The 23,929-nt window shown below is 42.7% G+C and overlaps 1 protein-coding gene across 5 annotated transcripts in view; it reads right to left on the reverse strand.

Moving 5' to 3' along the window:
- Positions 1-661: 661 nt before the first annotated feature.
- The window catches only part of LOC126474574 (E3 ubiquitin-protein ligase COP1-like), a 51,852-nt gene continuing 28,584 nt past the window's right edge, over positions 662-23,929 (reverse strand). For 3 of the 5 annotated variants that reach the window (XM_050102074.1, XM_050102066.1, XM_050102082.1), the window contains one exon: positions 766-3,791. In XM_050102074.1, the coding sequence (XP_049958031.1) occupies positions 1,659-3,716 (2,058 nt within the window). In that variant the 5' untranslated portion in view covers positions 3,717-3,791 and the 3' untranslated portion in view covers positions 766-1,658. Of the gene's footprint in view, positions 3,792-23,929 lie in introns of all 5 variants that reach the window. The other 2 variants (XM_050102053.1, XM_050102059.1) reach the window with 2 other exon arrangements.

A 23,929-nucleotide genomic window follows, 5' to 3' on the forward strand; every position in this document is an offset into this window, starting at 1 on the left:
AGCATAGTAAGTTAAATGATGCATGTATTTTGAAGTAAGTATGGGCAAATCATCAAGTCCGAATGCATTATACAAAGTGGAAAGTCGTGAAAGAGTGGTCCCTTAGAGATGAGCTACATCACGGTATTCACTTGTGTCACATTGTCTGTTGCTCTAAGAAGAGTCAACTGTTCAGTTGGAAGAGTAACTTTGGAAAAAAACTCAAGAAAATGGAGGACCTTAACCCAAAAGTTTAAATAAATAGATAGGATCAAATCAGCTGATGTATATTATCCAGATTAGACACAGAAAGTAACGGTGTACACCTTAACTTTACAAATTACAATCTCAGCAAACACATAAAGATAATTATTTTAATCACTGTTTTAACAGTGTGAACCAATGTTGGGGAGAGCTAGATGCAATTACTTTATTTCAAGGAAAATACTGTATACAATAAACATCTAGAAGAAGAAAGTTTGAAACAAATATTTGTGTATTACAGATAAGCTTCCTTATTCCACACATGCAGGATGATAAAATCGTACCATTTTGGAAGAGTACAAAAATGTACTAAGATAAGAATTAAGAATATTGTGCACAACCATTTCATTTATTTCTGCTGAACTACTTTAAAAAAGTACAACAACCATGGCAAAAACTACAGCAATCATGGCACAAATTCTATGACTGAAATAGTGTGGTGTAACAATCACTGTGAAGCACTTGTGTGTGTGTGTGTGTGTGTGTGTGTGTGTGTGTGTGTGAGAGAGAGAGAGAGAGAGAGAGAACTTACAATATGAAGTAATTATAAACGAAAAGTCATCAAGTTACCTTATCGCTTATCTATAAAAACCAATGATATTTATCTCAAACAATGACATACATTTTAATGCAGAAAAATCTGGATATTCCGAAATACATACATAGCACTACATCTTTTGCATAACTTTTGAAACTGTGGTAAATCTGCAAAATAAACATTCCATTAATCACGATAATGCTGAGAGAGTGAGAGGGGGGGCAGCAGACTTTGCAAGACACTTGAAGGTAACACACAAAATAAACCATGCAAAACACAAAAGTTCTTTGTATCAGGTTGAGGAATTATTGACAACAAATGTGTAATAAAATAAATATATTTCTACAACTCAAAATGCACAAAGAAATAAATACACGCTACAATACATAGAACACATTTCAAAATCTATATTATAGTTCATATACACCAGACAATACGTTTGATGGATTACATCCAAAATATTATTAATGAACGCTTGGTAACGAATACAGAGTGTGAAAACTACACAATCAAAAAGGTTTCCAACCTCTTGCAAATATCTATATGTATGAAATTACCGGTTTTAGCCGAAACACTAATGCATTAATTAACATGAGGCAAGTTATGCAAAGTACATCAAAATTGAGCAATATGTGTGGGTAGTACACAGAGTACGGGTTTAAAGTTGCACCCATCCTAAAAAGTTTGTAAGTACACTGGTTCCTTACTTCGTTTTATGCTGACTAGCAAAATTATATCAAATCGCTGGATTTTACAGTGATCCTCCAAAATGTGACTATGTTAATTTATCCAATAATGGAAGCACCAAAAACACTTGCCCCTGAAAAGGATGAGGTACAACACAATAAACCCTCAGGAACTAAAAATTGTGTACACCTCACACTAGCTCCAAAATTTTTATAATACCTTGACTGTTTGCAGCAACAACAATATTTGAATGCTGTCTCCAACAAACAGCAGATACAAACTCATTAACATCGTCTTCTTTTCTATCCTTCTCCAAAACACTCTTAACAGCATCAAACTTAAAACTGAACAACTGTTTGGTAAGTCCTTTGTAATAAACATACAAGGCGTTATTTTCAGAACCACAAGCTACATAATCTCCATCTGTTGCTAGACCTACAAAATTCTTTTCATTAATATGACCAACAAATGACCGCAGACAATGTGGATTATTAATATTCCACATCTTCAACTGACTGTCTGTTGATGCAGATACAATCTCTTCCTTGTTGAGAAATTTAACATATGACACAGCTTTGCGATGACCTTTAAAAACTGATAACGGCTCCTTCATATTGCGCAGATCGTAATAATGTACACAATGGTCAGCAGATCCAAATGCTAAATGGCAGGAGCTGCGAGGGTTGAACTTAACACAGCAAACATTAGCTTTTGCTTCAAGGGAAGCTACTGATCGGTCAATGTTTAGTGACCACAGCTTCACTCTTGCATCATCTGATCCTGATGCTATAAGTCGGGTATCGACATCATTGAAGTCTACACTCCAACATCTTTTCTCATGCTCTTGGAAAGTTTTAACACGCTGCCCACTGACAGCATCCCACACGGTAACTGTTCCTTCATAATCACTACTTGCTAGAGTGCTTTTGTGGTATGAATTCCAGCTTACACATGATATTTTTGAATTTGATACCATTTCAACACATGGATAGTGAATATCCACTGTGTCTCTTATGACAGCTCCATAATCAAATACTTTTATTCTTTTTGTGACTCCAGCAATGGCAAAAAACTCATTGTCCTTATCAAATTCAATACTAGACACAATTGTGGAGTTATTAAAGATATCGCTTGAATAATTTAGGGTTGCAAGTGGCCGTAAAGAATTATACCGGGAAAATTTCACTAAATTTTCTCTAAACGCATTCAGACCTTGGCTTTCTGATGATGGCATTGCTGTTCTGTCAATGCTACCACCAAATGACTTGTCCATACTGCCTCCAAATGATTTGTCCATACTGCCTCCAAATGATTTGTCCATACTGCCTCCAAACATAAGTTCTTTGGCTCTTGAATTGAAATAGCACTGAACAAAATCATCAAAATGGGCATGCATACGTTTCCGGCGCAGTGCCAGACTTGTTGCAGAGCTGTCCAAATTCTTCTGGCTGCCAGTAAATCCATCAGGACCCATTGCTTCACTCATGCTTTCTTCTTTGCTAAGTTTCCCTGGGCCTTCAGAAGACAATTCCTTTTTCAGACCCAATGTGCTGCCTGAAGCTGATGGTTCTTTCTCCAACTTAGGGCATTTGGTGTGGACTTCTTTTAAGATGTTCTCAACTTCTCCTATATCCCGCTTAATAAGAGCAACTTCCCGTGTAAGCTGACTTAACTGCTCTTCCTTCTGCTGCAGTAAATGTGTGAGAAATTCATATAAAAGCTTGTTTTGAGCTGCACATGATTCCGCCTCTAATAAATGTTTTCTCTGTGTCAGCACTTCCAAAATAACATTTACATCTGGCAGTGTTAGGTTTAGTGACTCTGTAGCAACAAAGTCACGTAACCCATCAGGACCTAGAAGGCTTTCACCTGAAGCGTCACGTGTTAAACCAGCCTCTGATGTTCCCATGACTTTTGATTTGTATTTTGAGACCAGCTCATTCAACAAAAAGTTCGGGAACACTTGTTCACGACTGCTAAGAGAAAACCCACATTTTGGGCAGCGTCCGCAGGATTCAACTGACTTTGATATGCACCTGTAGCAGAAGGTGTGTCCACACCTTGTGATATGCGCCTCCTCAATCAGCTCGAAGCAGACTGGACACAAATAATCACTACTTTTATCCTCAAATGAGCCGCCAACACCGTTTAGCACCACTGAATGCTGACGTTTTGTAGGTCGAGAACGCTGTGGAGTTGAAGATGATGATGCACTGCCAATACTTCCAGTACTTTTCCCAGAAGCCATTGGCGACAAATACTCACTGAATTGTCCAGAACGCGTGCACTGACCGCCACCATTTATCAGCAGACAGAATGCACCCTGAAACAGACGAAGTATTCATAATTAATGGAACCTCTCTTTATATCCTAATGGGCGAGAGAGGGGAGAGGAGGTAACAAGTATATAATTTTTTGCAAACTGAATTACTAGTTAAGTTAAACAAGCACACCACTGAGGCACCACAGAGCAAAAATAAATACAGTAAGATATTTAAGAGAAGAAAGAAAAAACACACACAAGTACCAACTATTGAAGCAACATTCAAGAAAAATGTAGAACTAAGTTTTGCAATAGCTTGTTGTAACACACACTTGAAAATATGCAGATATGGTGGAAGCAAATCCTTTAAGTGGCACAGATATGATACATAAACATTGATAAAGTACTTCACTACACTGCTTGAGAGGACAGTAGGGGTTGAGACACATTCACATAATTCTGAAATACAGTTTTAGCTGTGTGTACAGAAATAATTCTGTTCTGGTGTACTGTCTGTGTAAGTGAACCAATATTTTGCAAATTTAACTGGCAGCATAACAACATTAAAAAAAAGTGTCTGCTTTGCTCTAAGGCACAAGAGAAAGTTTCTTTTGCATACTGTTCAGCCAAGCGAAAACTTAAATACAGTCTACAACAAATAAAACAGTAACATCAACTTGTATACAGAACTCTATAGTTTCCCTTCATTCCATTTTTACTTCTGTCACTCATGGAATTTTGTTTTTATCTGTTCCATGAGACATACCTTCACATTACTGTGGTGATCAACACTAAAATGATTCCACCGTGCACTCTCAATGGTGGGACTGAAGTGTAATCAGGATGGAGTACAACACTATATGCACCAGGCAGATGGAATGTTAGAAACCTTGTTTGCTACAGTAGTAGTAGTAGTAGTAGTAGTAGAGGGTTTTTGGGCGCATGACAACAAGGTCTTCAGCGCCCGCTCAGTAACATAGTGAGACGGGTGTCAAGAAAAGACTCGGAACAGTAAGATAAAACAGAACATAAAACACAGGTAACAAGGTTTGAAAAATATGTGCCTACCCACACTGAAGCGTGGGACGAAGCACGTCGTCAGCAGTAAAACATGGACAACACAGGAAGAAAGTGGGAAAAGGAGCTAAAACAATATAGCAGATGGAAGTGGCTGGCTGACCGCAAGGAAAAAAGGGAGGAGTCAGCCACTCTGCAATACAGTAAAACCTCCAGCCTAAAAGTTTAGGCCAGAGTCCAGACACATCACAAAACTTTAAAACCCTAGACACACACGTCTCATCGTTCGCTAAAACACAAGGCAGATCCCCATCAACTTTTACTTCTGCCCTTGCATCACAGTATAAAATGCAGTCTGTTAAAATGTGGCGGACAGATATGTGCACACCACAGGCATCACAAATTCGGAGGATCCTCCCGCCGTAGTAAAAAGCTATGTGTGAGAGGACAGTGCCCGATCCAAAGACGTGTGAGGGTCACTTCTTCCCGACTGAGTGACCGGTAGGAGGAACACCACGGCCGAGTTATTGACTTCACCAACCGCAGTTTATTGGTCGTCACCGCCAGCCATTCTTCCTCCCACAACTCCATGCACTTCCTGTGGAGTGCAGAGATGACAGACTTCAAGGGAATAGGACACTGGACCACATCCTGTTCTCTGCAGGCCTCCTTGGCAGCCCAATCGGCCTGTTCATTGCCCCATATTCCTACATGACCAGGCACCCAGCAGAAGGACACCACCTTGTCTGCTACAATACTGTCCTCAAGCATAATGGAAAAAAATCTCTAAGTAGCTTTTATCCACAGGATACTGTTTGAGGTTTTTCAATCTGTTTTGTTTAGGGTGCAGACATTATACTGGAAATAGTGATCAAAATTGTCAAAGGGTGGTTCCTGAAAATCTGTATTTTCAGCAAATAACTACAAGGAATTTTAGATGTAATTTGGAAGTCAACTCCCAAATTTACTTGATGCATATATTGGCAGTAAATGTGGTCTGCACATATCCAGTGAAAAGTCTTGGTACATGCAGTCTTAGTAGATCTATTACCACATTATTTTGTTTTCCTTGTCCTTTTCCTAGATTCCATTGCCATTGTTAACCCAGAAAGCAACTTGCAACATTATGAACTTACAAGTAATATGTAGAGAGACAGAGAGAGATCAAATGTGAATGTGCGTACTATATGACTGGTACACGCACAGTGAATAACAGGAGATGAATTTGATAATAATCATCATCCAACATATGAAAACTTTATAACAATGACAGGAGCTAATGTTTTCTGGAGTTGATTTGAGGCACCCAAAAGTCAATGAATTATGATCACATAACATTTTCTTCTGATTCTTCCCTGCAATCCATATTCTGCAGTGTCACAACATAGATCAGGAACGATGTTAACATTTCTCATGTAGCTCAATGTCTTACAATGAACATAACATGAAATAGACTGCAGTTTACACATGGGTTTGCAAATACAGAACTACTAATTCCAAATTTTAAATTTAATATTTTAATTATTCCCACAGTGTTCATTCATCTATAAGTTTTAATAACTATCTTCAACATACTATCCTTTTTACTGTAAAGCAACTTTCCTTGGCTCCATTTGAAGACAGAGGAGTGAAGGAAACAAACTACCTCCACACGATAAAAATTAACAAAGACAAAACTTCACACTGGACAGATTAATAACCAAAATACATTTCAACTTAAATATATGGTGAAAAGCCTTGATCACATAGCATTAACTTCATTTATGCAACTTGAGAATAAAACGATGGCAAAAAACATAGAAAATAGGTTATATGGCCAATAACTTAATTATGTATCTTAAGACCTGAGAATTCACAGAACACAAACTGAAATTAAGCAATGGAAAATCCAGGATGAAATGTAACAATATTATGAAAAGGAGACGCCGAGTCCGATAGGCACAACAAAAAGACTATCACAAATATAGCTTTCGGCCAGTAAGTCCTTCGTCAAAATTAGATGACAAACACGCACACGCCCTCAGATGCCTGAGACTGCAGTCATTTGTTTATGAGTTGCATTTGCGCGAGTGTGTTTTTGTTTTCTAATTTTGACGAAGGCCTTACTGGCCGAAAGCTGTATTTATGAGAGTCTTTTTGTTGTGCCTATCTGCGACTCAGCGTCTCCACTACTGGTGAGTGGTAACTTTCCTTTTCACAATATTATAACCAAAATTAAAACTGATAAAATGCAGCTAAAAAGTGAAAGTTTAAACTTTGTGTTGTGTATTTTTGTGGAAAATGCTGATCATTCCTCTGACCAAAGAGAAATTTGGAAAGGAAGTTACAAGTTCAGGAAGAAGGAACAAAAACTTTTGAGGTTTATAGATGACAATGTAATTCCGACAGAGACGGCAAAGGACTTTGAAGAGCATTTGAAGAAAGATCTTATAAGATGAGTATCGACAAAAATAAAACAAGGCAATTCGAAGGTAGTCAAATTAAATCAGCTGATGCTGAAGTAATCAGATTAGGAAATGAGACATTAAAAGTAGTATATGAGGTTTTATTATTTAGGCAGAAAAATACCGATGATGCAAGAACTAGAGAGGATATACTATGCAGACTGGCAATAGTTAGGAAAGTATTTCTGAAAAAGAGGAATTTGTTAACAACAATTAACAACTCAACTGTCAGCAAGTCTTTTCTGAATGAACTGGTATGGAGTGTAACCATGTAGGGAAGTGAAACATGGGCAATATGCAGTTCAGGCAAGGACAGAATACAAGTTTTTGAAAGTGGTGCTATAGAAAAATGTTGAAGTTTACATGGTTAGACTGTATAACAAATGTGGCTGTACTGAACTGTGGAAACAAGCAATTTGTGGCACAACTTGACTAAAATAATGGATCAGACGATAGGATGCATCCTGAGGCATCAAGGAATAGTTAATTTGATAATGGAAGGAGCAGGTGGGGAGGGTGGGGGGGAGTTAGGGGATAAAAACTGGAGTGTGTGTGTGTGTGTGTGTGTGTGTGTGTGTGTGTGTGTGTGTAAATTAGCGGGGAAAATTTTTTGTGCAGTTGGAAGTTTTTTGCACAGTGGTGGTGATGGGTGTAATGAATAACTTTTTGAAAATACTGACCAGTGGTCTGTGAGTTTGGGTACTTAAGATCGTTTTTTTTTCACTACCTCAAAAACCATAGCTTCTAGCTCATTTTCTAGCACAAAATTAAACTATATTAATTTTCCACAAAAAAGGTCCTATTCATTTTTTTCTTTAGGACTAATAGTTTTCGCATTGCTGAGGATGGACAAAAAAATCACATATTACTGAAAACAGTGTTTTAATGGTATAAAATTAATGTATATTGTTAACTAACATGTGTTGGGAACAAATATTAAATGTTTATACCACATCTAAGTGCAGCAGAAGTGTAAGGCGGTTAGAAGCGTGAGGGAAGATAGGTCGCTGGATTGTAGTTACGTACCTCCCTTGTAAGCCTGCAAAATAAAGAGCACAAAAAGCAATTACAATATTATGAGAAGGAAAGTTGCTACTCACCATATAGTGGAGGTGCTGGTCACAGACAGGCACAACAAAAAGACTCTCACAATTAAAGCTTTCAGCCGTTAAGGCCTTCATCAACAATAGATGCACACATGCAAACACAACTCACACACGACTGCAGTCTCAAGCAACTGATACCACACTGCCAGTTGCCTGAGACTGCAGTCTTATATATATGTGTGTGTGTGTGTGTGTGTCATCTCCACTATATGGTGGGTAGCAACTTTCCTTCTCATAATAATGGTACATTCCATCCTGGATGTTCCATTGTTTGAAAAACCAATCACAGTGTGTTTCACATTTTTTTATGTATATATACTGAAGCAGTTACTGAAAATTTGTACCAAGGCTGTGAATTGAACCCCGGTCTCCTCCTTACAAGGCAGGTGTCTTACCCACTAAGCCATCTCGGCACAATGGTTCGCACAACTGTATGGATTACCGTGGCATGCCTCCCTCTTTGATCCAAATTCTCACTGCCGCCCCAGCCTACTTTGAATTCATATTATGATATCTGCTCGAGATCAGTAAAGTCTTTGAAAGTGTGTTATTTAATTCACAAAATTATTCCAACCCTTCAACAGCTTGCCTTAGTAATCACCGGTGACATAATGTGCAAGACACTCTCAAAGGAGGTGTTCATCTTCCACAAAGTGTGTTAACACTAAATGGAATAGAGATATGAATTACTAATAAGACAAAAGTAAGAAACGTGTAAGGATGCAATCTACGTAAATCTCTATGCACTGTTCTACAGTGCTACAGGGAAAATGATTCTTAGTCATTTTGTGAGGGGGTTGTAGCATTCTTCTGGGAAGGTAACTTCCCCACGATGAGTGCAGCTCACTTTTCAGTTTACGAACAGACTATACCTTCCCAGTATTTCCTATCCAGTCCTTTCATGTGAGCAGACAAAGTAACTTCGCTGAGTACACATTTATATAAACTAAACTAAAATCCGTCCCAACAGGCCTTGGAAGGCCCAACAGTACCGGTATCAACTGACCGCCGTGTCATCCTCAGCCCACAGGCGTCACTGGATGCGGATATGGAGGGACTTGTGTCAGCACACTGCTCTCCTGGCTGTATGTCAGTTTACGCGACTGGAGCCACTTCTTCTCAATTAAGTAGCTCCTCAGTTTGCCTCACATGGGCTGAGTGCACCCCGCTTGCCAACAGCACTCGGCAGACCAGATGGTCACCCATCCAAGTGCTGGCCCAACCCGACAGCGTTCAACTTCAGTGATCTGATGGGAACCCGTGTTACCACTGCGGGAAGGCTGTTGGCTACACATTCATATAGTACAGTTATTTTCAGTTTATTACGTGAGTATTTATTTGCAATTGTTAAATGAGCTATTATGTAAAAAAAGATCAACAGATGGAGCTGTCAACTGTCTACTACACTGAAGAGCCTGACCCAAGTGTAACACAATTTCAGTATTTACTCAACAATTTTGATTTCATTGACTCCACTATCAACGGCTGAAATACTTTTTGCAGCTTAAAGGTATCAAGTTCATCACCCAGCCTCCACTCTCCCAATGCCTGAAGAGGTCCAGATGATCAAACTGGTTTCCTCTGTAACAGAAGCAATCCGTATAGAGTTATGGAACTTCAGATATCTAAACAAAAGTAAAGTGATCCATTATAGAAGATTACTGTTCTAGATTTAAATGAGATCAGCCCTTTTCCAACAAACATACTGACATCCAAACTGTAAGATATACTGTGGGGGTGTGGTAAGTGGTGCAAGTCTGTGCAGCTCACTCTACAAATGCTAGCAATTCATGAATTACAGGGATTTATTCAGCCTATCACTAACACAGTAAATGGTGAGTGAAGTGTAGTACCTCAATGGTTATTCATTAATTCACCATTACAACAAGATTACACAGCTTTACAATATACTGTCGACAACAGACAGCAAGATGCCACTTTTGTCAATCAAATCCCTTTCCTGGCAACACTACATAGGTTACTGACATCACATTTACAAATGAAGCACTTCTCAGCCACAGTTTATAGCAATGTATTTTACATAATAGCTCAGGAGTACTCACACAATAAAGTGAAAATAACTCCACTGCATAAAATTAAAATCGGTGGTACTATTTTGTCTACTTGTATAAGAGAACTGGATAGGAAATGTTGGCGAGAGATTGTCTGTCTGTAAAGTGAAAAGGGAGCAGCACTCATAGTGGAGAAAGTTGCCTTTTCCAGAAGAGCACTGCAACTGCTGTACAGAAATAACAAGAGTCAATTTCACCGCTAACAGTGTAAAACACTGTGCAGCGATTTACCCAGAATCTGTCCGTTTCTTAACACACTTTTTGGATGCTAGAACACCCTCCTACCCCCTCCAACTGGGAGCGTCTGTGCACTGCCTCACCAGTGATTCATAAGATGAGCTGCAGAAGAATTGGTATAATATTGTGAAACACCCTGTCCACATCTACGTGATTACTCTGCTATTCCCAATAAAGTGCATGGCAGAGGGTTCAATGAACCACCTTCAAGCTGTCTCTCTACTGTTCCACTCTTGAACGGCAAATAGCAAAAATGAGCACTTAAATTTTTCTGTGCGAGCCCCAGTTCTTCTTATTTTATCGTGATGATCATTTCTTCTTATGTAGGTGGGTGCCAAGAGAATGTTTCTGCAATCGGGGGAGAAAACTGGTGATTGAAATTTCATGAGAAGATCCCATCGCAATGAAAAACGCCTTTGTTTTACTGATTGCCACTCCAATTCACGTATCATGTCTGTGGCACTATATTCCCTATTTTGCTATAATACAAAATGAGCTGCCCTTGTTTGTACTTTTTCAATGTCCTCCATCAGTCCCACCTGATGCAGATCCCACACCATACAACAATACTCCAGAATAGGGCGGACAAGCGTGGTGCAAGCAGTCTCTTTTGTAGGCCTGTTCACCTTCTAAGTGTTCTGCCAATGAATCGCAGTCTTTGGTTTGCTGTATCCACAACATTATCTATGTGATCGTTCCAATTTAGGTTATTTGTAATTGTAATCCCTAAGTATTTAGTTGAATTTACAGCCTTCAGATTTGTGTGATTTATTGCATAACAGAAATTCAGCAGATTTCTTTTAGTGCTCATGTGAATAACTTGACACCTTTTTTTATTCAGGGTCGATTGTCACTTTTCGCACCATAAGATATTTTATCTAAATCATTTTGCAATTCGTTTTGGTCATCTGATGACTTTAAAGACAGTAAATGACAACAACATGTGCAAACAATCTGAGACGGCTACTCAGATTATCTCCTATGCCGTTAATATAGATCAGGAACAATAGAGTGCCTACAACACTTCCTTGGGGAACGCCGGATATTGCTTCTGTTTTACTTGAAGACTTTCCATCTATTACTACAAACTGTGAACTTTCTGACAGGAAATCATGTATCCAGTTAGACAACTGAGGTGATATTTCATAGGCATGCAGTTTGGTTAGAAGACACTTGTGAGGAGCGGTGTCGAAAGCCTTCAGGAAATCTAAAAATATGGAATCAATCTGACATCCCCTGTCGATAGTGCTCATTACTTCATAAAGAGCTAGTTGTGTTTTGCAAGAATGATATTTTCTGAATCCATGCGGACTGTGTGTCAGTAAATTGTTTTCTTCTAGGTACTTCATAATGTTCAAAAATAGTATATGTTCCAAAATCCTATTGCAAATTGACATTAGTGATATGGGCCTGTAATTCAGTGAATTGCTCCTACTTCCCTTTTTGGGTATTGGTGTGACTTGAGTAATTTTCCAGTCTTTAGGTACGGATCTTTCTGTGAGCGAGCGGTTGTATATAACTGCTAAATATGGAGCTATTGTATCAGCAAAATCTGAGAGGAACCTGACTGGTATACGATCTGGACAGGAGACTTTGGCTTTATTAGGTGATTTAAGCTGCTTTGTTTCACTGAGGATATCTACTTCTATGTTTCTCATCCTGGCAGTTGTTCTTGATTGGAATACAGGAATATTTACTTTGTCTTCTTTGGTGAAGGCGTTTTGGAAAACCGTGTTTAATAACCCTGCTTTAGTGCCACTGACATCGCTGTTGATATCACACAGTGAAGGTATTTATTGCATCTTGCCACTGGTGTGCTTTGTGTATGGCCACAATTCTTTGAGTTTTCTGCCAGATTTTTGTTGTGGAAATTATTAAAAGCATCTCGCACTGCAGTACGCGCTTTATTTCGAACTACTGCAAAACTTTGCCAGTCTTGGGGATATTGCATTCTTTTAAATTTGGCATGCTTTTTTCGCTACTTCTGGAACAGTGATCTGTCCCGTTATGTGTACCATGGGGGATCAGTACCATCACTTATTAATTTATGTGGTATATATCTCTCCACTGCAGTCGATATTATCTCTCTGAAATCATTCCACAACTTTTCTACACTTACATGATCAGATCGGAAGGAGTGAAGACTGTCTCTTAAAAATGCACTAAGAGCATTTTTGTCAGCTTTTTTAAATAGATATACTTTGTGTTCCTTTTCTATGGTTGTGGGTGTTATGGTATTCAGCCTAGCAGCAACTGCCTTGTGGTTGCTAATCCATGTATTCGTCACGATACTCACTATTTGTTCAGGGTTATTTGTTGCTAAGAGGTCAAGTATGCTTTCGCAACCATTTACGCTTCGAGTGGGCTCATGAATTAATTGTTCAAAATAATTTTCTGAGAAAGCATTTAGTACAATTTCGGATGACGTTTTATGCCTGCCACCAGCTTTAAACGTATAATTTTTCCGGCATATCGAGGGTAGATTTAAGTCACCACCGACTGTAATTGTATGAGTGGGGTACCTATTTGAAATGAAACTCAAGTTTTCTTTCAACTGTTCAGCAACTGTATCTTCCAAGTCGACGGGTCGGTAAAAGGCTCATACTAATAGTTTAGTCCGATTGTCAGGTATAAACTCTACTCATACTACTTCGCAGGAACTAACTACTTCAATTTCACTACAAGGCAAACTACTCCTGACAGCAATAAATACTCCACCACCAACTGCATTTAATCTATCCTTTCTGATCACTTTTAGATCGTTTGAAAAAATTTCAGCTGAACTTATTTCCTGCTTTAGCCAGCTTTCTGTACCTATAACTATTTGAGCTTCAGTGCTTTCTATTAGCGCTTGGAACTTTGGTTCTTTCCCAACACAGCTATGACAATTAACGACTACAATACCCCAATGTTTCTACAACTACCCTACTGCATTTTACCTGTCCCCTTTTAGACTGACGCCCTTTCTGTGGTTCCCTGAGATCTTCCAACCTAAAAAAACCGCCCAGTCCCTTCCACACAGCCCCTGCTACGTATGTTGCCACCTCCTGTGTATAGTGGACTCCTGACGTATTAAGCGGAACCTGGAAACTCACCACCTGATGGTGCAAGTCAAGGAATCTACAACCTATACAGTCACAGAACCGCTTGAACCTCTGATTCAGACCCTCCACTCGACTCTGCTCCAAAGGACCAGAGTTGGTTCTTTTTTTTTTTTTTTTTTTTGGGGGGGGGGGGGGGGGTTAAGGGCGCTCAACTACTGAGGTCATTAGCACCCAGTCACAATTGTTAGAGCACATAGAATCTAGTAAAACTCAAGGGGGGGGGGGGGGGGGGGCAGCAGAAAGTTCTTACAAAGATGCAGATAAAATAAGTGAAAGAGATAGATGTCTTTGGATAAGCCAGTCAAAGTAATAAAACGAAGAACACGAGCAGCTGCTCGAGCGTCATCAGCTAAAATATCCTGTAAAGTACATGGCAGAGACAGGACAACACGAGATTGACTAAAACGGGGACACGACAATAAAACATGGTGCACTGTTAATACATGACCACAAGGGCACTGCGGGGCTGGGTCACTGGAGAGCAGGTAGCGGTGGCTAAACCGGCAATGCCCAATCCGCAACCTGGTCAGAAGGACCTTTTCTCACCAAGATGGGCGGGAGGAGGTTGTCCAAGCAGTTGGGAACGGTTTTACTGCCCGGAGCTTGTTTCCTTGAAGTGAGGACCAAGCATCCCACCACGACGACACAAGCCTCTTACAAACAACCCCACTAACATCAGATGACGGGACACAATGGGAGGCTGGCCGAGGCAGGAGGACTGCAGCCTTGGCTGCAGCATCAGCAGCTTCATTCCCAGGCACTCCTACATGGCCGGGAACCCACAGAAAGCTGACAGGAGAGCCAGCATCAGTAAAAGAATGGAGGGACTGCTGGATATGTTGCAACAAGGGATGGACCGGATATGGAGCTCCAAGGCTCTGAAGAGCACTGAGTGAATCAGAGCAGAGTACATATGATGAATGGCGGTGGCGGCGGGCATACTGAACGGCCTGATGGAGAGCAAAAAGCTCGGCCGTAAAGCTCGAACATAGGTCGAGGAGCCAGTATTTAAAGGTGACGGCCCCGACGACAAAGCCACAGCCAACACCATCGTCAGTTTTGGAGCCATCAGTGTAAATAAAGGTGTGACTGGCAAGTCGCACACGAAGTTCGACAAACCGTGAGCAATACACTGCAGCCAGAGTACCCTCCTTCGGGAGCGAGCTGAGGTCGAGATAAATATGAACCGGAGCCTGGAGCCAAGGTGGAGTCGGGCTCTCACCCTCTCTGAAGGTGGTAGGGAGGGCAAAATCCAATTGTCGAAGCAGGCGACGAAAGCGGACTCCAGGGGGCAGCAGGGCAGACACATACAACCCATACTGACGGTCGAGAGAATCGGCGAAGAAGGACTGATAAGAGGGGTGGTCGGGCATTGACAAGAGCCGGCAGGCATACCGACAAAGCAGTATGTCGCGCCGGTAGGTCAATGGTAATTCGGCAGCTTCAGCATAAAGACTCTCGACGGGACTAGTGTAGAAGGCTCTGGTCGCAAGACGTAACCCCCTATGGTGGATGGAGTTGAGACGGCGTAAGAGGGATGGCCGAGCAGACGAGGCTCCCATAATCCAGCTTCGATCGGACTATGGACCGATACAAGTGAAGCAGGACAGTGCGATCCGGTCCCCAAGATGAACCACTAAGAACTCTGAGGACATTAAGGGAACGTGTACAACGGGCAGCCAAATAAGAGACGTGCGGAGACCAACAAAGTTTCCTGTCCAGTGTGAGCCCTAGAAACTTAATTGTTTCCACGAATGGGAGAACAACGGGACCAAGATGTAAGGATGGCGGAAGGAACGCTTTATATTGCCAAAAGTTGATGCAAACCGTCTTCTCTTCAGAGAACCGGAAGCCATTTGCCACACTCCATGAGTATAGGCTGTCTAGACAACGCTGAAGGCAGCGCTCCAGGAGGCATGTTCTCTGGACACTGCAGTAGGTCACGAAGTCATCGACAAAAAGAGAGCCCGAGACATTAGGTGGAATGCAATCCATAATAGGATTGATCGCTATGGCAAAAAGGGCTACGCTCAAGACGGAGCCCTGAGGCACTCTGTTCTCCTGGAAGAAGACGTCGGACAAGGCGGAACCCACACGTACCCTAAACTTTCGGTCTGTTAAAAAGGAATCAATAAAAAGGGGCAGGCGACCGCATAGACCCCACCTGTGCATAGTGTGGAGGATACCTCCTCTCCAACAGGTATCATAAGCCTTCTCCAAATCGAAGAACATGGCTACCGGTTAGTGCTTTCGCAAAAAGTTGTTCATGATGAATGTCGACAAGGTCACAAGGTGGTCAACAGCGGAGCGGCGGCGACGAAAGCCGCATTGAACATTGGTAAGTAGCCGTCGAGATTCAAGAATCCAAACTAACCGAGCGTTAACCATGCGCTCCATCACCTTACAGACACAGCTTGTAAGAGAAATGGAAGAGGTAGTACGAGGAATGGAACGTTCGGCAACATTAATGATAACAGCCGTGAGGTATTCGACCTGACTGCCACAACTGAGAAAATCGTGGTCCGGAAAGGTCGCCAGGGAGGAGTAAAGTCCCCAGTCAGCTTCCGGTATGTTCCAGCTCGAAGGACGTGGGGATGGGGTGTGGTGTAGGAGACGAATGACACAGGGGAAGTGGTCGCTCGAATAGGTGTCAGAAAGGACATACCACTCGAACCGACGGGCAAGAGTGGTAGAACAGATCGAGAGGTCCAAGTGGGAGTAGGTATGAGTGGAGTCCGAGAGGAAAGTCAGGGCGCCAGTATTGAGGCAGACAAGATTGAGATGGTTGAAGACATCCGCCAAGAGGGAGCCTCTCTGACAGGATGCAGGAGAGCCCCAAAGGGGATGATGGGCATTGAAGTCGCCAAACAATAAAAACGGCGGAGGAAGCTGAACATCAGGTGCATCATGTCAGCCCGACTAACTGCGGATGACGATGGAGTGTAGACGGTACAAACAGAAAAAGTAAAGGCAGAAAGAGTAATACGGACAGCTACTGCTTGGAGTGGGGTGGTCAATGGGATGGGATTGTAATAGACATCGTCCCGAACGAGCAACATGACCCCACCATGAGCTGGAATACCGTCCGCAGGGGTGAGGTCAGACCGCTCCATGGTATAGTGGGTAAAAGCAATACGGTCAGTTGGGCGCAACTTGGTTTCCTGGAGACCAAGGACGAGCGGACAGTGCAGGCGGAGCAGCAGTTGTAATTCCTCCCGATTAGATTGAATACCTCTGATGTTCCAATGTAACAAAGCCATCGCTAGTCAGAAAAAAAGGGGGGAACGAAACGGGTGAAGAGCTGGTCACCTCGACGGCCGCGGAGGGCCAGGTTTCGAGGGAACAACGCTGCAACTGGCGGGAGGCGGATCCTGTTCCATCGAGTCGTCGCCAGCTGCGGCCGCTTTCCCGGGTCGCGTAGTAGGGGCAGCATCATTCGCTGACGAGAGGCCAGCTGAGCGCCTGGTAGCAGAGCGTCCCGGCGAAACTGAGGACGGTCGAGAGCAGCGAATCGCGGATGGAGCGTCAGACGAAACGCGCCGGGGTGGAGAGGGGGAGAAAGATTTCTTCTTGGAGGCCTTCTTGGAAGTCCGATGAGGCACGGGGATGGTGGGCTGGACCCGAAGTAGGTCCTCACACGCGGGGTCCGTTTTGGAACGCCGGACCTCGGAAGCCGGGGTCCGGAACGTTTCCCCGATGGACGCCTGAGAAGAGGATCGCTTCTCAGGCGGCAGAGGGGGGCAGGAGGAAGGGTGGCCCCTGGGGCAGAGGGGGCAGGGGCCGCGAGGGAGGAGGATTTGGAAGGGAGGGATTTGAGAGGAGGAGGCATAGACCCCGGATGGGGTGAGGAGGTGGAGGGGGGACAGGATAGGGGTGAGGATACTGTGGAAGGAGTGGACACTACTGAGGCAAACGAAGTTGTCAACGTCACGGGATGGAGGCGGTCATACTTCTTCCTGGCCTCTGAATAAGAGAGATGATCCAAAGTTTTTAATTCTTGAATCTTCTTCTCCTTCTGATACGCGGGGCAGTCTAAAGATCTAGGCGAGTGGATGCCAGGACAATTGACGCACCGAGGTGGTGGGGTGCATGTATGTTCCTCAAGAAGAGGACGTCCACAATCGCCACAAAGGGGCTCAGCCTCACACCGTGACGACATGTGCCCAAAGCGCAAACACCAAAAGCAGCGCATAGGAGGCGGGGCGTAAGGTCGCACATCGCACCGGTAGCACATCACCTTTACCTTCTCCGGGAGAACGTCCCCCTCGAAGGCGAGGATAAAGGCTCCGGTGTCAATGCGACGGTCTTTGGGGCCGCGCTGAACTCGCCGCACGAAATGCACGCCTCAGCGCTCCAGGTTGGCCCTGAGCTCCTCATCAGACTGCAGCAGGAGGTCCCGATGAAAAATAACCCCCTGTACCAGATGCGGGACAATGGACACTGGGATGTCCCCTAGTCGGTCGCACGCCTGGAGCGCCGCCGACTGTGTGGCGGAGGCGGTCTTTATAAGAACGGACCCCGAACGCATTTTACTGAGAGCCTCGATTTCCCCGAAGATGTCCTCAATGTGCTGGACAAAGAACATGGGCTTGGAGGTGGCGAACGTCCCCCCATCGGTCCGAGAACAGACTAAATAGCGGGGGAAGTACTTCGCCCCAAGTCGGCGGGCCTGTCCTTCCTCCCAGGGAGTGGCCAAGGGGGAAAGGGCAGGAGAACCAGAACCAGAGACAGTACCTTTCTTTTTAAAAGACTCTGCCGCAGAGCGACCTGATACATGTTGACGTTTCATCTGCGAAACGTCCGCACCGATGCCACCCACTCCGACCAGGGGCTCTCCCCACAGGCGGCAAGGGCCACCTGGCAGGATGACCATTGCCGGGAGTCCTGATGCCCTAAGGAGACGAGCATCTACTCCTTGGCCGATGTGGGGAGGGTGCAGCTCAGGTATCGGCAGTACGATCCCTGTGTTGTCAGGGGGCTACAACCTAGAGGGTACATGACGACCCCATCACAACGGGCTGGCTACCGTGCTGGATTTCGGGTGCCATGGAAAGTCCATCATGAGCGTAGGTGCAGATGGGGACGCACTAGGGGCGGAATGTGTGCAACCCATCAGGCATTTAGGCCCAATTGGAGGAATAGTGGGTGTGGTTACAACGCTGTTACAATGCTGAGTGCCAAGGTCTTAGTGCACTGAGGACCAGTGATACACCACGTAAGGCGTCCTTCCCCAAAAGGCTCATACTTCTGTAGAATTTTGAAAAAAGGAGGTCAAACCACCAGGGGGACCATCACATGGAATGCCGAAACGGTTGAAACCCCTTTTAGTCGCCTCTTACGACAGGCAGGAATACCTCGGGCCTATTCTTACCCCAGACCTGCAGGGGGGAGAGTTGGTTCTATCGACTATGGTACAGATAGTGAGCTCTGCCTTAATCTCAGAAGCAAGACTGGCAGACTTTACCATTTCCGCTAGCCACAGGAAACCAGAGAGAATCTCCTCTGATCCAATGTGACATGTCATCAGTACCGACATGAGTCACCACCTGCAGTTGGCTGCACCCTGTGTTCTTCATAGCATCCGGAAGCACTCTTTCCACATCCAGAATGACTCCCCCGGTATGCACACAGAGTGCACACTGTCTTCCTTCCCCTTCTTGGCAGCCAAGTTCCTAATGGGCCCCATTATACGCCTAACGTTGGAGCTCCCAACTGCCAGTAAACCCAACCTCTGTGAATGTCCAGACCTTGCGGGCCGAGAAGCTACCTCTGGAACAGGGTGGACAACTGCATGCGGCTCAGAGACTTTTTCAGCTACAGATAAAGCCCAAAACTTGTTCGTCAAATGAACCGGGGAGGCCCTACAATCAGCCCCTCAGATATTTTTCGCTGCCTGCCAGACTTTGGAATGATCTCCCACTCGACCATGGGTGAGGGTCAACCTCAGTGCAGGCAGTACCTCGAGTGGCCACAGCAGTGACATCCCTCGCATACCCGTGTCCGATCCCCCATAGTGATGCTTCTTGGCAGCAGCCTCAAGCTGTATGACGGAAGCCAACGCAACCTGGAGCTGTGAGCGAAGGGTCGCCAACTCAGCTCGCATCAGTACACAGCCATCAAAGTTCCTATCCATTTCATGAAGCTCATAAAAATATGTAACAAACAAATGGTGTACTCGGATTATTTGCAGCAGGAATTCAAAATAATGAAGCAGAGAGAATGGGGAACTGCCTGCTTGTTCTTTATTTTGCTGACCTATGAAGGAGGGACATGCATGCCCACAATCTGGTGACCTACCTTCCCTCAAAGCTTCTAACCTCCACTCTAGCCGTTCCACCCTGTTACATCCCCAGAACACAATTTACTCAGTAAAGTGGCTCTACTGCACCAAGAAAAGATACACAGAGTTGTTCTTAACCCATTTCATTTAACAACTGACAACAATTTAATACCACTAAAACATTATACCCAATAACCTGTGATTTTCCCATCTGCTGCAATGCAGAAGCTATTAGTCTCAGAGAAAAAAATGAATTGGAGCTTTTTTTTGTGGGAAATGTGATGTAGTTTAAACTTGTACTGGGAACATTTTCACTGGATGCTGTGGTTTTCAAGAAAACCCAGAACTACAGCCCCTCCCCCCACCCTACCAGTTAGGATTTTTAATATGTTGTTTGTGACAACCCCCCCCCCCCCCCCCCCCGCCAGTGCCACTGTACAAAAATTTGTGACTACACGGACACCCCCCCACCCCCCCCCCCCCCAATAATTACAACATTCTTAAAAAAAAATTAGTTTCTAAGTATGGCCACATGCAAAAATGAAGAATATGAAACAGTGCACCTCATTCTTTTACTGATCTTTAGAAAGCACAATAGAAATGTACGGAGCCGGGAAATATTTTTCACAAATAATTACAGCAGTTGTTACTACTCTGCTGTATGTATCAAAAGGACTTACAATTTTACGAACAACATGCTCATTAGATGAAAGCTAACAATTTTTAATGTTGAAATAAACTTTTGTTCCTAAGACATTGTTTCAAATTTTCACCAATATATGTTGTTTAGGTTGCCTCACATTACATTGGAAAGAGATAAAAACTGCCAAAGGGTAATTGCAGTCCTGACCCCTGAGAACAGCAAAACATTATGCAATGTTGTAGTTGTTGTTGTGGTCTTTAGTCCTGAGACTGGTTTGATGCAGCTCTCCATGATACTCTATCCTGTGCAAGTTTCTTCATCTCCCAGTACTTAGTGCACCCTACATCCTTCTGAATCTGCTTAGTGTATTCATCTCTTGGTCTCCCTCTACAATTTTTACCCTCCACGCTGCCCTCCAATGCTAAATTTGTGATCGCTTGATGCCTCAGAATATGTCCTACCAACCGGACCCTTCTTCTTGTCAAGTTGTGCCACAAACTCCTCTTCTCCCCAATTCTATTCAATACCTCCTCATTAGTAATGTGATCTACCCATCTAATTTTCAGCATTCTTCTGTAGCACCACATTTCGAAAGCTTCTATTCTCTACTTGTCCAAACTATTTATCATCCATGTTTCACTTCCATACAAATACTTTCAGAAACGACTTTCGGACACTTAAATCTATATTCGATGTTAACGAATGTCTATTCTTCAGGAAAGCTTTCCTTGCCATTGCCAGTCTACATTTTATATCCTCTCTACTTCGGCCATCATCAGGTATTTTGCTCCCCAAATAGCAAAACTCCTTTACTACTCATTTCCTAATCTAATTCCCTCAGCATCACCTGACTTAATTCGACTACATTCCATTATCCTCATTTTGCTTTTGTTGATGTTCATCTCATATCCTCCTTTCAAGACACTGTCCATTCCGTTCAACTGCTCTTCCAAGTCCTTTACTGTCCCTGACAGAATTACAATGTCATCAGCGAACCTCAAAGTTTTTATTTCTTCTCCATGGATTTTAATACCTACTCCAAATTTTTCTTTTGTTTCCTTTACTGTTTGCTCAATATGCAGATTGAATAACATCGGGGAGAGGCTACAGCCCTGTCTCACTCCCTTCCCAATCACTGCTTCCCTTTCATGCCCCTCGACTCTTACAACTGCCATCTGGTTTCTGTACAAATTGTAAATAGCCTTTCGCTCCCTGTATTTTACCCCTGCCACCATTAGAATTTGAAGGAGAGTATTCCAGTCAACATTGTCAAAAGCTTTCTCTAAGTCTACAAATGTTAAAAATGTGGGTTTGCCTTTCCTTAATCTATTTTCTAAGGTAAGTCATAGGGTCAGTATTGCCTCACGTGTTCCAATATTTCTACGGAATCCAAACTGATCTTCTCTGAGGTTGGCTTCTACCAATTTTTCCATTCATCTGTAAAGAATGTGTGTTAGTATTTTGCAGCTGTGACTTCTTAAACTGATAGTTCAGTAATTTTCACATCTGTCAACACCTGCTTTCTTTGGGATTGGAATTATTATATTCTTCTTGAAGTCCCAGGATATTTCGCCTGTCTCATACGTCTTGCTCACCAGATGGTAGAGTTTTGTCAGGACTGGCTCTCCCAAGGCCGTCAGTAGTTCCAATGGAATGTTGTCTACTCCCGGGGCCTTGTTTCGACTCAGGTCTTTCAGTGCTCTGTCAAACTCTTCACGCAGTATTGTATTTCCCATTTCATTTTCATCTACATCTTCTACTATTTCCATAACATTGTCCTCAAGTACATCGCCCTTGTATAGACCCTCTATATACTCCTTCCATCTTTCTGCTTTCCCTTCTTTGCTTAGAACTGGGTTTCAATCTAATCTCGATATTCATGCAAGTGGCTCTCTTTTCTCCAAAGGTCTCTTTAATTTTCCTGTAGGCTGTATCTATCTTACCCCTAGTGAGATAAGCCGCTACATCTTTACATTTGTTCTCTATCCATCCCTGCTTAGTCATTTTGCACTTCCACTCTATCATCTGGTGAGCAAGATGTATGAGATAGGCGGGCGAAATACCCTCAGACTTCAAGAAGAATATAATAATTCCAATCCCAAAGAAAGCAGGTGTTGACACATGTGAAAATTACCGAACTATCAGTTTAATAAGTTACAGCTGCAAAACAAAGAAAAAATGTTAAAGTATAGAAGTGAAATAATTTCCTTTAGAAAAATATGAATATGTTAACCCCACACAGTTCCCACAGCTTTCCATTATCTTTCACAAGTGATTCAATATATGGATATCAGCAAGGTGATATGAAGCTTTCTTTACATATTCCAGAGTTTTACCACACTCTGCACATGTGTGGTGACTATGACAAAAAAAAAAAAAGACTGCCACTGCCATTAATTAATCAAACAAGACGGTATTTTATTTGGCAATTGTTTGTCAAGTTCCCTAAGCAATTTCACCAGATTTCTCTTTTAGTAAATGTGAATCGAACTGCAAGAGTCTCATATTACATCTCTGAAAAACACCTGAAGTTTGGTATTACTAGAGCTAACAATACCACATTCACAGAAAATGATAGTTCATTGTCAATATCAGAAAATCTGTAGACCATTTTGAAAGTTAAGGGGAGTTGGAACGCCCTATCCCAACAATGTTAAACTTAGTGACTTGGCTTCCCTGTATTTCAGGAACCACTGTAGTCATTGACATGAAACTTTTACAAGACATTAAACTGTATGTTCTGAGTTTACTGAACTACAATAATTGCATTTCAGTCACTGCTTTCAGAAATACAATTTTTTTAATTACATGGTTAAAAATTTTGTGTACTTTTTTGTCTGTTATCCAAAATAATTTTAATTATACGTAACATTATGTTGTTTTTTTTAGTTCAGTAGACTCAGGACATATATGTTATTACTCCCTGATAATTTGGATACTCTACTCGAAGTGGTTTCTGAGATTTATGGAAAAAGCAACAGAAAATGTAAATTTTCAGGAACGGCTTCCAAAGTTTCAAAAGACCGTAACTCGCTCAATATATGCTTAATTTTTTTATTTTTCATCACTCAGAAGCACCCTGCATCATACTGTATATCATCATCTTGATCTTTTTCCAAGTTTTTTCTTCTTTCTAGACTCCTTAGTGGCCAGCTGTGCTGCATACTCTGCTTTATCAATGTGAATCTTGTCCATCCATTCAAGTTCTCTGATGCAGTTTTAATTCCCATATGCTGTAGCACTTTCACCCTACCAATGTTGCCATAATTAAAAGCAATAACAGCATCACTGACCC

The sequence above is a fragment of the Schistocerca serialis genome, chromosome 1 (assembly GCF_023864345.2).
Source record: "Schistocerca serialis cubense isolate TAMUIC-IGC-003099 chromosome 1, iqSchSeri2.2, whole genome shotgun sequence".
Lineage (NCBI taxonomy): Eukaryota > Metazoa > Arthropoda > Insecta > Orthoptera > Acrididae > Schistocerca > Schistocerca serialis.